This window comes from Equus quagga, chromosome 12 (assembly GCF_021613505.1).
Source record: "Equus quagga isolate Etosha38 chromosome 12, UCLA_HA_Equagga_1.0, whole genome shotgun sequence".
NCBI lineage: Eukaryota > Metazoa > Chordata > Mammalia > Perissodactyla > Equidae > Equus > Equus quagga.
The window spans coordinates 13,061,955-13,079,446 of record NC_060278.1 but is presented as its reverse complement, the minus strand read 5'-3'; the positions used below and the strand labels follow the sequence as shown (position 1 = coordinate 13,079,446).

At 34.6% G+C, this 17,492-nt stretch overlaps 1 protein-coding gene across 16 annotated transcripts in view; it reads left to right on the top strand.

Moving 5' to 3' along the window:
- MLLT10 (MLLT10 histone lysine methyltransferase DOT1L cofactor) overlaps positions 1-17,492 on the top strand; it is a 257,846-nt gene that overhangs the window by 176,426 nt on the left and 63,928 nt on the right. For 12 of the 16 annotated variants that reach the window (XM_046678439.1, XM_046678438.1, XM_046678444.1 and 9 more), the window contains 2 exons: positions 9,393-9,645; positions 12,784-13,353. In XM_046678439.1, the coding sequence (XP_046534395.1) occupies positions 9,393-9,645; positions 12,784-13,353 (823 nt within the window). The remainder of the gene's footprint in view (positions 1-9,392; positions 9,646-12,783; positions 13,354-17,492) is intronic. The other 4 variants (XM_046678451.1, XM_046678450.1, XM_046678449.1 and 1 more) reach the window with 1 other exon arrangement.

Below are 17,492 nucleotides of genomic sequence, written 5' to 3'. Positions count from 1 at the left end.
CTTATCAATATACTAATTTCCACCTATGAGTGGAGTCATATAGAGTTTGTCTTTCTCTGACTGGCTTATTTCGCTTAACATAATACCCTCGAGGTCCATCCACGTTGTTGTGAATGGGCCAATTTTGTCTTTTTTTATGGCTGAGTAGTATTCCATTGTGTATATATACCACATCTTCTTTATCCAATCATCAGTTTCTGGGCATGTAGGCTGGTTCCACGTCTTGGCTATTGTAAATAATGCTGCGATGAACATAGGGGTGCAACGGACTCTTGAGATTTCTGATATCAGGTTCTTAGGATAGATACCCAGTAATGGGATGGCTGGGTCATAGGGTATTTCTATTTTTAACTTTTTGAGAAGTCTCCATACTGTTTTCCACAGTGGCTGTACCAGTTTGCATTCCCACCAACAGTGTATGAGGGTTCCTTTTTCTCCACAACCTCTCCAACATTTGTCACTCTTGGTTTTGGATGTTTTTGCCAATCTAACGGGTGTAAGGTGATATCTTAGTGTAGTTTTGATTTGCATTTCCCTGATGATTAGCGATGATGAACATCTTTTCATGTGTCTATTGGCTATATTCATATCTTCTTTTGAGAAATGTCTGTTCATGTCCTCTGCCCATTTTTTGATCGGGTTGTTTGTTTTTTTGTTGTTAAGCAGTGTGAGTTCTTTGTATATTATGGAGATTAACCCTTTGTCGGATAAGTGGCTTGTAAATATTTTTTCCCAATTAGTGAGCTGTTTTTTTGTTTCAATCCTGTTTTCCCTTGCCTTGAAGAAGCTCTTTAGTCTGATGAATTCCCATTTGTTTATTCTTTCTATTGTTTCCCTCAACTGAGGAGTTACAGTGTCCGAAAAGATTCTTTTGAAACTGATGTCAAAGAGTGTACTGCCTATATTTTCTTCCAAAAGACTTATTGTCTCAGGCCTAATCTTTAGGTCTTTGATCCATTTTGAGTTTATTTTGGTGTGTGGTGAAAAAGACTGGTCAATTTTCAGTCTTTTGCATGTGGCTGTCCAATTTTCCCAGCACCATTTGTTGAAGAGACTTTCTTTTCTCCATTGTAGGCCCTCTGCTCCTTTATCGAAGATTAGCTGTCCATAGATGTGTGGTTTTATCTCTGGGCTTTCAATTCTGTTTCATTGATCTGTGGACCTGTTTTTGTACCAGTACCATGCTGTTTTGATCACTGTAGCTTTGTCGTATGTTTTGAAATCGGGGATTGTGATTCCGCCGGCTTTGTTTTTCTTGCTCAGGATTGCTTTAGCAATTCGCGGTCTTTTGTTGCCCCATATGAATTTTAGGATTGTTTGTTCAATTTCTGTGAAGAATGTTCTTGGGATTCTGATTGGGATAGCATTGGATCTGTAGATTGCTTTAGGTAGTATGGACATTTTAACTATGTTTATTCTTCCAATCCATGTGCAAGGAATGTCTTTCCATCTCTTTATGTCATCGTCAATTTCTTTCAAGAAAGTCTTGTAGTTTTCATTGTATAGATCCTTCACTTCCTTGGTTAAGTTTATCCCAAGGTATTTTATTCTTTTCGTTGCGATTGTGAATGGGATTGAGTTCTTGAGTTCTTTTTCTGTTAGTTCATTGTTAATGTATAGAAATGCTACTGATTTATGCACATTAATTTTATACCCTGCTACCTTGCTGTAGTTGTTGATTATTTCTAATAGTTTTTCTGTGGATTCTTTGGGGTTTTCTATATATAAGATCATGTCGTCTGCAAACAACGAGAGTTTTACTTCTTCGTTACCTATTTGAATTCCTTTTATTTCTTTTTCCTGCCGAATTGCTCTGGCCAGCACCTCCAGTACTATGTTGAATAGGAGTGGTGAAAGTGGGCACCCTTGTCTTGTTCCTGTCCTCAGTGGGATGGCTTTCAGTTTTTGTCCATTGAGTATAATGTTGGCTGTGGGTCTATCATATATGGCCTTTATTATGTTGAGGTACTTTCCTTCTATACCCATTTTACTGAGGGTTTTTATCATAAATGGGTGTTGGATCTTGTCGAATGCTTTCTCTGCATCTATTGAGATGATCATGTGGTTTTTGTTTTTCATTTTGTTGATGTAGTGTATCACGTTGATTGACTTGCGGATGTTGAACCATCCCTGTGTCCCTGGTATAAATCCCACTTGATCATGGTGTATAATCTTTTTGATGTATTGCTGTAATCGGTTTGCCAAAATTTTGTTGAGGATTTTTGCATCTATGTTCATCAGTGATATCGGCCTGTAGTTCTCCTTCTTTGTGTTGTCCTTGTCAGGTTTGGGGATCAGAGTGATGTTGGCTTGATAGAATGTGTTAGGGAGTTCTCCATCTTTCTCAATTTTCTGGAACAGTTTGAGGAGAATAGGTATTAAGTCTTCTTTGAATGTTTGGTAGAATTCTCCAGAGAAGCCGTCTGGTCCTGGACTCTTATTTTTGGGGAGGTTTTTGATTACCGTTTCTATTTCCTTACTTGTGATTGGCCTATTCAGATTCTCCATTTCTTCCTGATTCAGTTTGGGGAGATTGTAGGAGTCTAGGAATTTGTCCATTTCTTCCAAGTTGTTCAATTTGTTGGCATATAGTTTTTCATAGTATTCTCTTATGATCTCTTGTATTTCATTGGTATCTGTTGTGATTTCTCCCCTGTCATTCCTAATTTTATTAATTTGCGATTTCTCTCTTCTTTTCTTGGTGAGTCTGGCTAGGGGTTTGTCAATTTTGTTAATTCTTTCAAAGAACCAACTCTTTGTTTCATTGATCCTTTCTATTGTCTTTTTTGTTTCAATATCGTTTATTTCTGCTCTTATTTTTATTATTTCCCTCCTTCTACTGACTCTGGGCTTTGTTTGTTCTTCTTTTTCTAGTTCTGTTAGGCGTCGTTTGAGGTTGCTTATGTGAGCTTTTTCTTGTTTAGTGAGGTGAGCCTGTATTGCGATGAATTTCCCTCTTAGGACTGTTTCTCTGCATCCCAAATGATTTGGTGTGTCGTGTTCTCATTTTCATTAGTCTCCAGATAAAATTTGATTTCTTCTTTAATTTCTTCAATGATCCAGTGTTTGTTGAGAAGCGTGTTGTTTAGTCTCCACATTTTTGCACCTTTCTCTGCTTTTTTCTTGTAGTTGATTTCTAGTTTAATAGCATTATGATCAGAAAAGATGCTTGATATTATTTCAACTCTCTTGTATTTATTGATGTTTGCTTTGGTTCCCAAAATATGGTCAATCCTTGAGAATGTTCCATGTGCACTTGAGAAGAATGTGTATCCTGCTGTTTTTGGATGAAGTGTTCTATATATATCTATTAAGTCCATCTGGTCTAATTTTTCATTTAATTCTATTATTTCCTTGTTGATTTTCTGTCTGGATGTTCTGTCCATTGGTGTTAATGGTGTGTTGAGGTCCCCTACTATTATTGTATTGTTGTTGATGTCTTCTTTTAGTTCTGTTAAGAGTTGCTTTACAAATTTTGGTGCTCCTGTGTTGGGTGCATATATATTTATAAGTGTTATGTCTTCTTGGTGGAGAGTCCCTTTTATCATTATATACTGTCCCTCTTTATCTTTCTTTAACTGTTTTGCTTTGAAATCTACCTTGTCTGATATTAGTATAGCGACACCTGCTTTCTTTTGTTCATTATTAGCTTGGAGTATTGTTCTCCATCCCTTCACTCTGAGTCTGTGTTTGTCTTTGGGGCTGAGGTGTGTTTCCTGGAGGCAGCATATTGTTGGATCTTGTTCTTTGATCCATCCTGCCACTCTGTGTCTTTTGATTGGGGAGTTCAATCCATTTACATTTAGAGTGATTATTGAGATGTGGGGGCCTACCACTACCATTTTGTGTCTTGTTTTCCGGTTTTCTTCAGTTTCCTTTGTTTCTTGTCCCATGGTTTAATCTGTTCTGATGTAGAGCTGCTACTCTCTGTTGTTGTCCTTCTACTTATCTCCTCTTCTCTTGGTTTTGTAGCCCCTTTCCTTTTTTGGATTTTTCAGGAATGAGGGTTTTCCTGAGGATTTCCTGAAGAGGAGGTTTTGTGGCAATGAACTCGTCTTGGGGGTTCTTTTTATCCAGTTTTCAGTTTTCACTCCAGGGTGATTCTTCCCAAAATTGTTGTAACCTGGTTGTGTTCGTGGGAGGAGGCGAGTTCAATGTCTGCTCACAGCGCCATCTTGACGAGATCTTCTCCATGGTTTCCTTTTGATTTCTACTTTGACCCATGGGTTACTTAGAAATGTGTTATTTACTTTTGAAACTTTTGAGAACTTTTCACACATCTTCCTGTTACTGATTTCTAACTTAATGTCTTTGTGTTATATAATTCATTTTAAATTTTTGAGACTTTTTAAAATGACACAGAACAAGGATTGTCCTGTTTAATGTTCTGTATGTCTTTAAAAAGAACGTGTATTCTTTCTGCTTTTATTGTATAGTGGTTTTCTATAAATGTCAGTTGGTCAGTTGATTTATATTGTTTGTTTTCTATATCCTTACTGATTTTTTGGTCTACTTGTTCAATTATTGAGAAGAGGATGTGGACCTCTCTTACTGTAATTATGGATTTTGCTGTTTCTCCATTTTGTCTATTCTGTCAGTTTTTGCTCCATTTATTTTGAAGGTTTCCTATTAGGTGCAGAAATATTTAAGATTTTTAATATTCTCTTGATGAATAGACTTCTTTATCCTGGTAATATTCCTTATTCTGAAATCTACTTTGTGTGGTATTAATATTGTGAATTTAGCTTTCTTTTGATTAGTGTTAGGTTAATAGTTTTTTCCCCATACTTTACTTTTAATATCTTTGTGTCTTTATATTTAAAATTGGTTTCTTGTAGGCAGCAGATAGTCTTGAGTTTCTTTTTTCAATGTTTTAATCTCTGCCTTTCAGTGCGGGTATTTAGGTAATTTAAATATAATGTGATTATTGATATGGTTGTATTTAAATCTTATCATTCACTAATCCTTCTTTATTTGCTCATCATTTCTCATCCCCCCCCCCTTCTTACTGAATATTTTTTATGTTTCCGTTTTGGCTGGTTAGTGATAATTCTTTGTTGTATTATGTTACTGGCTGCTTTAGGGGTTATAGTACACCTCTTTAACTTGTCAGAATCTGCCTTCAAGTGATATTACACCATTTCACATATTATGTAAGAACTTTGAAACTATATACTTACGTTCTTACCTTTTTGGCTTTTGTGCTATTTTTGTCATATTTTAAAATTTTTACATATTTTATAAACTTCACAATTAATTGTTATTTTTTGCTCTAAATCATCAATTATAAAGAGATTTGAATAATTAAAAAGTCTTCTATATTTACCCATGTAATAACTGTTTCCAGGTGCTCTTAATTACTCTTGTGTAGATCCACATTTCCTTTTTTGTTTTCCTTCTGCCTAAAAGACAACCTGTAGCATTTATTGTAGTGTTGATCTGCTGGTGATTAGTTGTTTCAGCTTTTCTATCTGAAAAGCAATTATTTTGCCTTTGCTTTTGAAAGATATTTTAGCTCACTATAGGATTCTAGGTTAATAGTTTCTTTCTTTTAGTACTTTAAAGATTTTACTATTCCGTTTTCTAGCTTCTGTTATTTCCATGAGAAATCTTCATCCTTATCTTTTTTTCTTACCACATAAGGCATCCTTTTTTTTTTTGACTCCCCCTGACTGCTTTTACCATTTTCTCTTTATTGTTGGTTTTTAGTGATAAGCAGTGTGATTATGATGAGCATTCATGGAGTTTTCTTCTTGTTTCTTGTGCTTGGGGTTAGTTGATCTGTAGGTTTATAGTTTTCATCAAATTTTCTAATTTTTCTGCTATTATTTCTTTCAATTCATTTCTTCGTTTTTTTGCCCTCCCACTCTCCTTTGGATACTCCAATAACATGTAAATTAGGTTGCTTAATGTTGTCTCACAGCTCACTGATCCCCGCCCCCAGCCCCCACTTTTAAGTCTTTAGTCTTTCTGTGCTTCATTCTTAGAGTTGGGCTAGTGAGAAATTTGTGGCTTTTAAGAGACATTTGAATAGTACATAATTTAAAAAAAATTAGCCAGCATTAGTTTGTTTCATCATGTTGGTGGAAGGCACAGCTAGTGGTTGTTTCTCTTCCTTCTGCCTTGTTCTCCCAAATATGGATTACACAGCTTTGTAGAATAATCTAAGGCAACCATACCTTTAAGAAAATAATAATAACTGCTCTTTCTTTGCTTACTTATTATGGAGTCATTGTTTAATTCTGATTCTATTTAAAATTTTTGTTTGAAGTAAGAAATACTTTTTGATCTTAATGTTATTTAGTAGGTATATTGGCATGGTATCTTAGCTGAGGACTAATAATTGTAGTTAGCTACAAAACAAAAATTACACGTATTCTAATTGTCTATTTTTTTTTTTAAAGATTTTATTTTTTCCTTTTTTCTCCCCAAAGCCCCCTGGTACATAGTTGTATATTCTTCGTTGTGGGTCCTTCTAGTTGTCACATGTGGGACGCTGCCTCAGCGTGGTTTGATGAGCAGTGCCATGTCCGCGCCCAGGATTCGAACCAACGAAACACTGGGCCGCCTGCAGCGGAGTGCGCGAACTTAACCACTCAGCCACGGTGCCAGCCCCTCTAATTGTCTATTTTTAAAGATACATTACGTTGCCTGTAAATCACCTTATAGACCAAAGTATTTATGTACTTCTTTAGAGTCTCTCAATATGGCCAAATATCCCGTTTTAGCTCTAGTGGAAAAGAAAAAAAACACTTTATTTCATTCAGTAGAATACAAATTGAAGTAGTTTACATTTTATGGATTGATTTGCATGAAAAATACCTATTTTTAAGCACTAGAAGGGCTCTCAGAACAGTGAGATGCTCATACTATGAGAGTTGTTAGGATGTGAAACTGACCTGGGAAACAACAGATTTGTGATGTTAGGCCTGCTCATTGTGTCTCTTTCAGCTTCCCCACTACCCTCTCCTTTTACTTCTTTCTCCACCTTCTTAATTGTGAGTTGATTGTATGTTTGTAATGTAATTCCACAGTGCCATATTATTTAAACAGCATATTATGGAACAAATACTCTTAACTTACAAACATGAAGTTAAAGTAGAGGTCTTACTTCGAGTAAAACCTATAGAGGCTTTTTAATCCTTTTTGTTACTTAAATTTTTTTTTTAACTGTTAGAATCTTCAGCTAAAGTTTCTTTTTCTTGTTAAGGAATCTGTGGTATCTTTTGAAACTTACATGGTATCGAAGTTTTTTAAAGATAAAATGTTATGGTTTTATTTAATGTGCCTTTTGTCACTGAAATTTACTTAATTTTCATTCATTGCGTTTCTTTGTAATACTTCTTTTCCCAAATGCCATGTTTTCATTGGATTTATGGACATATTTGTACTCCAGGGGTAAAGCAAGGATATTCTATTAAATGACTGGGAAAATTGACCAATCTTAATTTAGATTGGTATGTGGAAGCAAATAGTGTATTTCTGTTTTTGGTACTCCACCCATTTTTCTTTCCTTTCCTTATTTGATACGTGGACAAAGTACATGAAGAACACGACTGTGTTTTCTTTAGATGACTTCTAAACTTACAGTAGGGTCAGATGTGAGTGAGATGGAAAACCTCAGGATCAGCTCAAGTTATTGGAAAGAATTATTTGAAAAGTGAAGTTCAGTAGTTTCCAGAGTGACCTGCCCGCCATGCAAAAGGTTCATGTTTCTGAAGTAATCTGTGAAGTTTAATCAGCTTAAATATGATTGTTTGTTAAATGGAAGTTTGTTTTTTCCTGAAACTTACTTTGAAAGCTTTGCTCTTATTTGTGGATTCTAGTTTGTTAGACTAGGTTAATTTGTTTTGATGAGATATGTCTCTTGTGTTTGATGACAGAGTCTGTTAGGGGCTGTGAGATGATGTGGGACGGGAGAAGCACTAGAGGGATGAGCACGCAGCAGGAAAGAGCAGGAAAGAGGGTTTGGTTTTGAAACATTTGAAGTGTTATTCCTTTCTTTGAACATTGATTTTGCTACAAATGCCAAGCATCTTGAGACCTGTTTTTATCGTCACTTTCTTGTTTTTCAGATTTATCTGATGGTTTGTATTGAGTAGTGGTTATATGAGGGAAATTTCAGTTTGTGTATCTTCAGGTTGTTTTTTTTAAGGAATTTTTTTTTTTGAAGATTTTTTAAAAAATTTTTCCTTTTTCTCCTTAAAGCCCCCTGGTACATAGTTGTGTACTTTTTTTTTAGTTGTGGGTCCCTCTAGTTGTGGCATGTGGGATGACGCCTCAGCATGGCTTGATGAGTGGTGCCATGTCCGCGCCCAGGATCCGAACCAACAAAACCCTGGGCCGCCTAAGTGGAGCACGAAAACCTAACACTCGGCCACGGGGCCAGCCCCAGTCTTCAGGTTTTTTAATTTGTATTATATCAGATTTCAGATAGGTGTATTAGAAAAATATTCATTTATTTACTCAGCAGAAGTTTAGGGCTGGTTATATTTCAGGCACTTAGTGATCTTAACAACGGCAACAAAATTCCCTGGCCCTGTGTGCCTTACAGAGCTTTCGTCTGGAAGTATGTTGATTAGTGTGCATCTGCTGTAACACATTTTCACCGTCATTTAACGTGCCCTTATTTGCCACACACCTTGTGTTAAGATGATTATTAAAAACAGGAAACTAATTGTTTGAACAAATCTTTATCTTTTTCCCCTAACATATCTAGATCAAGGAAGTGATTGAGAATCAATTTCAGGGTATAATACTACTTTCAATTTCTAAAAATCTTAACTGCAAAATATATAACTTTTCTTGGCTTAATACATTGAAGAAATGATTTCAGGTTCAGAGACTTTTATCTTTCTGTTTTGAAAAGCAACCTTCACCTGAATTTAAAAAATTCTTGCTCTGACCTGTGCTAGATCCTTATAATCTCAGGGATGTAGTCCTCTAATGAATTTGTAGCACCTTACTTCTCTCTAATTGTTGTCTCCGTGTGCTGAACACTAAAGCTGCTTTTAATTTCATGTCTAAGAAGTAGTATGTTCTTGTTGAAAATGATGTTGCTTGAGAAACAAGTACCTTCAGTGTTACTTACTGTGTGTCACTGAATAAATGACTAATACATGCGTTTACTAACTGCTGCAATTGGATGCTCAAACAACTGTACTGTAAATTATGTACAGTTTTTAAAAAGCTATCTGTAATAGATGCTAAAATAATAGTTTTTATATGATTTTCTTAGGTGGACTGACTTATTTTTATACCTGAAACTTTAAGATGTTTGTCTTACAAGCCCAGTAATTATTTATTATTAATGTGCCATCTTTTTTTTTTCTGTAGCCAAAATGTAATTAGTTCTTTTTCCTTTTACTTCCTTTCTCAAATCAAAATGTTAGACTTATACGAGCACTAGCAGCAACTCTATATCTGGATCATTGAAGCGCTTGGAAGATACTGCAGCACGATTTACAAATGCAAATTTCCAGGAAGTCTCTGCGCATACAACTAGTGGAAAAGATGTTTCAGAGGCTAGAGGGTCAGAGGGCAAAGGGAAGAAATCTTCAGCTCACAGCTCAGGTCAAAGGGGAAGAAAGCCTGGTGGAAGAAATCCAGGACCGACTGTGTCAGCAGCTAGTCCTTTCCAGCAAGGTATTAATTATGATGTTTTAGTTAAAATACTTGTTCTTATGATGATCAATGGTAGTTAAAGAATTTATTTTTTACTTATAACTAATGGATCGTTGGAGGCTATTTTATGATTAGTTGCTGTAGTGAGATTCCTTCAAAGACTGGTATTCCTTGTTAAAATGTTTCTGGGACCTTTGCTTTCTTTTTGTTACAAATGTGCTTCTGAAGTCGAACTGTAATTTTACTGTTTAGGTAAAGTTTGAGGTAAATAAAGTTTGAGTTTGGGGAGAACAACAGTCGAAGCTGGAGTTTCCTGTCTGCTCTAGGGGACAGTCATTCTTTTCTTCAGTTATTTTTAGTTACCTTTCCTAGTCAAACACTAAAGAAGTTAAGGTGTGTATTTTTAGTAAGTAAACAAGTACTGGGTCGTTTTCAGGGGATCTCAAATAGTTTTCAGTAAATAACAGTTGTTGACTATTAATTCATTTATTATAAAGCTTGAAGTTTAAAAGTAGAAGTTTGCTCAACCTGTGTATCTTTTGGTAAGGCTGTTATGTTTACAGGATGACCAGTTAATTTTTAATTTCAGTTAAATAACAAATTATTTTTCAGTGTCCCAAATAAATGCATGGGACATATTTATACTGAAAAAATAATTTGTTGTTTAACTGAAATTCAAAATTAACTAGGCATGCTATATTTTATGTGGCACCCCCGTTTTATGCGGAACACAATAGCTCAGCTAAACTTTAGAGTACATTAGCCCTATGTTCTAGGCTTATACTTTGTGTAATTTTTAACATGAATGTAAATATTTTGAGAAATATAATCATTAGAACTGTTGGCGATAAATATGTTAGTGAGTGTACAAGTGCCTTATTCCCCCTCCCCCACCCCGTTTGCCCCTCCGAGTAAATGAGGGGAAAATTGGCCTTTTCTTTACCCTGTTCAAGCTTTTGCTGATAATAAAAATAGTATCCAAAATCTACTAGGATATAATTTGAATATGTGGAGAGATTGCTTAGTCTGCTGATTTCTCATTAAAAAGTATATTCGTATATTTTAAACTAATAGTTACTTTGGGCTTCAAGATTTTCAAGTCCTGGGGTTTTTTTATGACTTCTATTACAAAACATTAGACAAGTAGAAAATAAATAAAATGCCAAATTTGCTGTTTTATTTTAATAAGTTTACTGTATACTTGTTTTTATGCCAGTTTGGGAAATAAATAGTAAAACCTTAATTAACTTTTAATGTTACTTCATTCACATTTTAAATGTGATATTAGCAGAATTCAGTCATCTCTTTAATTAAGACATTCTCTACTGTTAAAATTGCATTTTTCAGCTTTTAATCTATCTTTGAAGTGCTAATCCATTTAGAAAGGAAAACTCTCATTTTCTTAAACTTCACAGCATTGAAGAGTCTTTTCCTGCCTAAGACCTGGTAGGAGTGTGTCATGTTTTCATATCTGAGATAGTGTTCTATAAAAGTTTGAAAATTTGCAGGTAGGAGATTTAAGATAATTGGTTTTATTTTTTTCATTGCAGGTAGTATGTGAATTTTAGAAAGTGTACATTTAAAGTATTGTGTATACTAAATGTTTAAAGTATTTGCTACACTGTAGTGAGTTTTTAACACCAGCTGTAAAAACAAAAATGTGTAGAAAAAAGACAGATGGTGACAGATTAGAATGGATAATAAAGAACTTCTTTATAGCTGCTAATTAAGTGGCAAATTACAGTTATCCTTAAATGATTGATGTAATGTAAATGGCTTCTTAATATGTATGTTTTTCTATATAGACATAGCCTGAAAATGCTCACATAGGTACAAATAATTTTGTAAATGAATAAAATAGATGATTTCTTGACAGTGTTAAACTTTGGAACTACTAGTGTTCTTTTTTAATAAGCCATTTCAGAAGAGCTTAAAATTTAAAAATCAAAACTTTGAGACTTTAGTTAAAAACAAATTCTTTCTTGTGTGTGAGGAAAAAGTATCTTTGTAAATATTTAGGTGGATTTATGTGTTATCACTTATGAATGTGCTCTGCAATAAAATTTAAGACTTAGCTTGAAATTTCCTTTCCACTCCAATAAAACACTCTATTTTGAGCTTTTGTTTCTAAATACATTAGTTGAAATATGATATGGTTTAGTTTTATGAAACATAATAGATATGTGGTCACAACTGAGTCTAAACACTTGTTACTTCATTTGGCAAGCATGAAGAGAGGGGTTGGTGAAATGGGATAGTGGAACAAACTGTTATTTCATCCCAGCCATATTATTTTTCTACCAGGTAGAGAAGAACCTTGAGGTTCTTATATCTCGTAAAAACTTGGTGACCTACTAATGTTCTTTAACTAAAGAGTGGGGAGAGAATAAGCAGTTGTGAAAGAGATTAATGAGAGGTGCCTCTCCTATGATTTTACTTTCATAAAAGCAATAGCAGAATGTTAGTGGCTGGTGTCGTTTCTTTATGCAGCTCTGTGGGTAGTGGACTAGGAGAATGTAAGGTATATAGATTAGTTTCCCATGTGATCGTTATTATTTCATCAAATCACTGTTTTGGTGGGGGTAGATTTAACTGAAGAATAACATTCACCAACGTTATCTTGAAGTTAAAACTCAGAACTTATAACCTAAACAACATGTTTTGGGTTTTATTGTATGTTGGGAACATTTATAATCATATCTTCAATAATTGCAAAAGAGGAAGTTCCCCTAGCCATTCAGAGTCCAGTTGTAGTCTTGTGAAAGTCTCATTGAGGCTTTGCTGTTCGTCAGTCCTTACTCAGGCATATACGACGTATTTGGGGGGAGAATTGAGGAATGCTGCCATGGTAAAAGGTAGGTTAAAGCACAACTTATATCTTGGTAATTGTACAAGTAATAGCTTGCAATTCAACTTAATATTCAATTTAATAACTATAAAAGGACAAGTATTTTTTAAAGATAGTTTTATAGATAAACTTGATTTCAGTAATAACCTTTTAAAAAATCTAGCTTTGTTACATATTAATGTCCTAAGTTTTATAGTTAGTTTTTTTTCCACCCTCTCTTTTTGATGATTGTATGGTTTCTACTGCTCATGGGAACTTTTGCATCCAATTTTTTCTTTTCCTACCCCATTTTTTTTTTTTCCCCACTACAGGCAGTTTTTCAGGAACTCCAGGCAGTGTAAAATCATCTTCGGGAAGTTCAGTACAGTCTCCCCAGGATTTCTTGAGCTTTACAGACTCAGATCTGCGTAATGACAGTTATACTCATTCCCAACAGTCATCATCAACCAAAGATGTACATAAAGGAGAGTCTGGAAGCCAGGAAGGGGGGGTAAATAGTTTTAGTTCCATAATTGGTCTCCCTTCGACCTCAGCTGTTATTTCACAGCCTAAAAGCTTTGAAAATTCACCTGGAGATTTGGGTAATTCCAGCCTTCCTACAGCAGGATATAAGCGGGCTCAAACTTCTGGCATAGAAGAAGAAACTGTAAAGGAAAAGAAAAGAAAAGGAAATAAACAGAGTAAGCATGGGCCTGGTAGACCCAAAGGAAACAAAAATCAAGAGAATGTTTCTCATCTCTCAGTTTCTTCTGCTTCACCAACATCATCTGTAGCATCAGCTGCAGGAAGTGTAACAAGCTCTAGTCTTCAGAAATCTCCTACATTGCTCAGGAATGGAAGTTTACAAAGTCTTAGTGTTGGCTCATCTCCAGTTGGTTCAGGTAGGGATTTGCCCGTTGTTTTTCTCCCTTGCTTCCACCACCACCACTCTTCCTTTACCCCCAAATTAAATTCATTTTAAACTATTGTTCTGATAATACTTTGAGTTACTACGTGACGTTTAATTATCTTAATGAAAAAAATGTGTTACGATCTTAGAAAGATAATTTGGTGTTCGGAAAAGATGTTTTGCACTAATTGATGCTACTTAACTAAATATAAGCTAAAAAGTTTATTGGCCATTCATTTCTTATGAAATACCTAGAATTCCCCATTTTCTTTTTGCTTCACTTGCACTGTATTTTTAAAACCAACTCAGAATTCACATTTAAGGTGTGAGAGTTTTTAACACTGTTTTTGATTGGTATTTGTTTTTGAGCTTTTCTTCTCTAAACTTCAACTAGTCTTCATTTTCTCAATAATTCCTCACACAAATTCTACTTGAATTACTCTATCGGGGATATTTTTCAATCAGTGTTAAATGATTTAAATTTATGAACTTTAACAATCACATTTTATTTTAGGAGATCTCAAATGATTTCTATTCTTTTTGTCTTCAAGTATGTTTAATATATTTTTTTCCATTGTCTTTATTATAGTATGAATGAATTTATATATGCTGTTCACACTATTGGGATGCTTCTTTAACCTGCATTTTGTGTTATGAACATAATTCTCACTTTTTAAAAATTTTAAGATGCATAGTTTTAGACAGAAGCTTAACAGTTTAGATATTAGGTAAATATCAACATTTATCTTCTGAATAGCATCTTGAATTTAAGGTAAATGATTTTAAGTGAGTGTTGATTGTTAAATATCCCTCTTGATTTTAGATTTCTCATTGGAGAAATGATGAGATTTTGGCTGAAATAAACTATTATGGATTCTATCAGTTCAGTTAGTTGGTGGAGAGGATAGATAGGAAATGGTATGGGAAAATAATAAATACAATTTAAATGAAGAATGTGTATATTTTATAAATATAGAATTTTGGATTGTTTTTATAATTGTGCAGATATTAATTTCAGTAAGTAAACAAGAAAGACCATTCTAAGGGAGAAAAGAACATGTGTAAAGGTCAGATGTGAAAATAGTAACTATAACTACCATTTCTTTTATGCCAGGGCCTGACAAATGCTTTGTGTATATTATCTTGTTTAATCCTTACAACAGTTTTATGAAGTAAGGGCTGTTAATGCCCCTATTTTACAGCTGGTAAAACTGAGGTGTACGCACATAGTGTAAGTTGCCCAAGATCACACAGCCAGGAATTTCTTTCTCTTTCTATTTCTCATAGTCGGCTTCAGTGCCTCTGGTGGACCTGGTTGGCAAATTTTTTTGAGAAATGAGTGAAAACTCTGGAAGGATTGTTTCATTAGAAGCATTAAGGATGGTTTTAGAGCAAGAGTTCTCAGTCTTGGTACTATTTTCATTTTGGTGGGGGTGATTCTTGGTTGTTCAGTGCTGTTCTGTGCATTGTAGGATGTTTATCAGGATCCCCAGCCCCTACCCACTAGATGCCAATAGCACCCAAAGACCCCTCCCCCCGCCCCCCCCCCCCCCCCCCCCACCAGCATGGTGATAATCAGAAACTGTCCCCGGGGGGTGCCAAAATGCCCCTTGGTTGAGAACCACTGTTTTAGAGGGGGAAAAATAAATAAATTGCAATGAGAAATAAGTTCATTGAAAAGACTTAAATATATTGCACACTTGAATATACATTTTATTTATATGTTTTCTTTGAGACCAAAAGGGCTTAGCAATTAGCCTTAGCCCCTAGTCACAAAAAGTAAATTTAGAGAAATTTACTCAGAAAAAATTGAATTCATATTCATTTTTAGCAAGAGGCACAGTAATCAGATGAGTGACTTACTGGGAAAATTAAGCCTAAATTTGCTTTTGTGAAAAGAGATCCTCACTGATTTCCTATGCATAGAAGCATACTCTGAAAATTGCTGACTTTGGAATTTGCATTTGGATGCCATTTGATACACACATCTTCAAATTAATGGGATTAAAAAATTAATTCACATCCCTGAAAAGATTTTCCTACCTGTTGTAGAGTTAGGAAGAATTTAGGCTTGGGAAACAGTGTTCTTTACACAATGATTATTTTCAGAGGACAATGTTTGTGGTACACCTGTGGCAGAAAAATATGAATTTGTATCCCCTTTTACCTCATCATTAGGTAAACAAATTTAGGGAGAAATTTCCATAAATATTATTACTTCATGAAAATAAATGACTTAAATTTAGACTTACCAACATTTTTTTTCTTAGACTTATGATTAGGAATCACTTTGAAGAGTGTACATGTCTTGTTAAAGTTAAAGCTATAATTATGGAATGAGATTAGTTACTTAAAACTATTTGAGATACGTTATCTCAAATTTCATATATTTTAATAAAGTATCACTAGATGAGAACACTCTCTTACTGATAAACATAGTATTAAAAAGTCTATTCTTAGCTAAAAGAAACTGGCTAAATGCCATGAATATTTAAGAATTATACCTTCTTACCATAAGTTAAGAATTGCCAACTGCTGTTGAAGCTTAGTATGCGCTGTACACTGTCTGAAGGACTTGACGAGCATCAAGTATCATTATTCATTATATAGAAAAAGTAACAGAATTCTCACAGCTCTAAGTGGCAGAGCTAGGCATTTTCCTTGATTCCAGAGACATTTAATTATAAAATTCAGGGGATATTTGCTGATGAGGGTCTAAAACCACAGTAGTATGTCGGTCATACTTCAAGCAACAGTATTGATGAGAGAATTTGAGCCAATATTTAAACTTACAACAGTAGTATCGCCTACTAGTATGAAAATGTTAATTTTTCCTTTGGACTAATTTTAGATTCAGAAATCATTTAGTAATTGTAAAAGTGGGAAACTTTCTCCCCATATAAATAAGCAGGAAGGAGAAAATGTATACTGTTTACTACATTGTCAAGAACTGTTTTCCATGATGCCCTTTTAAAAAGATTCATTTGCTTTAGTGACAGGTTGATAATTTAGTAATGATAAAGGTGACCTCTGTAAACCCCTGTTGGCTGTGGTATTAGACTATACTACATGCTATAATCCTAGCACCGTGAGGGAGGGGCTGTGTTTGTTGTGTTCACTGCTGTCTGCTCACTGCCAGCTTTGAACACAACAAATGCTGGACATCTTGTTAAACAATGAGTGAATACTATTAATAATCACTGAGAACAAATCCTGGGGTTAGTACTGTCCTTTGTGATTTTGTACTCAGCTATAGCCATGTCACAAGTGAAATTCTTTATTTGTAAAGCTTTTCCTGTAGTATTACAGGTGAGTTTAGTATGTATAATTAAGTTGGAAAGACTGTGGAGAAGATGGAATTTGAGTTGTACTTTGGATTGGGCAAAAAAAGGTCAGCAATATTATCAGAAAAGAAAGTAAAGGTATATTTGAGGGATAAACCTAGTAGAAACAAGAAGCTTGTGTTTGTGGGTAGTTGGAGGTAATGTTGATTAAATAGAGCAGCATGAGTTTATGGAGAGTTGAATGCCAGCTGAAGAAATCAGACTTATAGGCTAGTGGTCTTTCTCCTAGAATGAACATCCTGAACTTAGTTCTGGCAGCTTACTATCAAAAGAATTTTAGTGGAATAAAAAATAGTGCTTCTGTCAGCTTATAGTAATGGTAATATCTTATATTTGCGAGCCCCTAATAATTTCTAAAGAACTCTAATTACTATCTCATATGATCCTTGGAACAATCTTGTGAAATAGGCAGGACAGCTACTATTGTTTTTGTTATTATTATTTCTCCTGTTTTACCATAACTAGAATATAAATCAGAAGTAGAATCAGGTATTTATGGTGTGATTCTCTTAGAATTGTTAGTTAGAATTATCGGTTTAACAGTAATCAAAATTCTCTCATGACATGTTCAAATTATGGTAGAGTGTACATAGCAAGATATTTATCCTAGGAGCCCCAGATCCAATCAGAATAGAAACCCAGAAAATACCCATAAATTCCTTGTCTGATCGAGGGTTTGGATTGTACGATTTTTATTATAATAAATTGAAGTACATCTTGATAAATGACCTACTGTTTTCCAGTGACTTGTACAAAATGGAAAATTAGTTTGTTTTAAGTGACCACT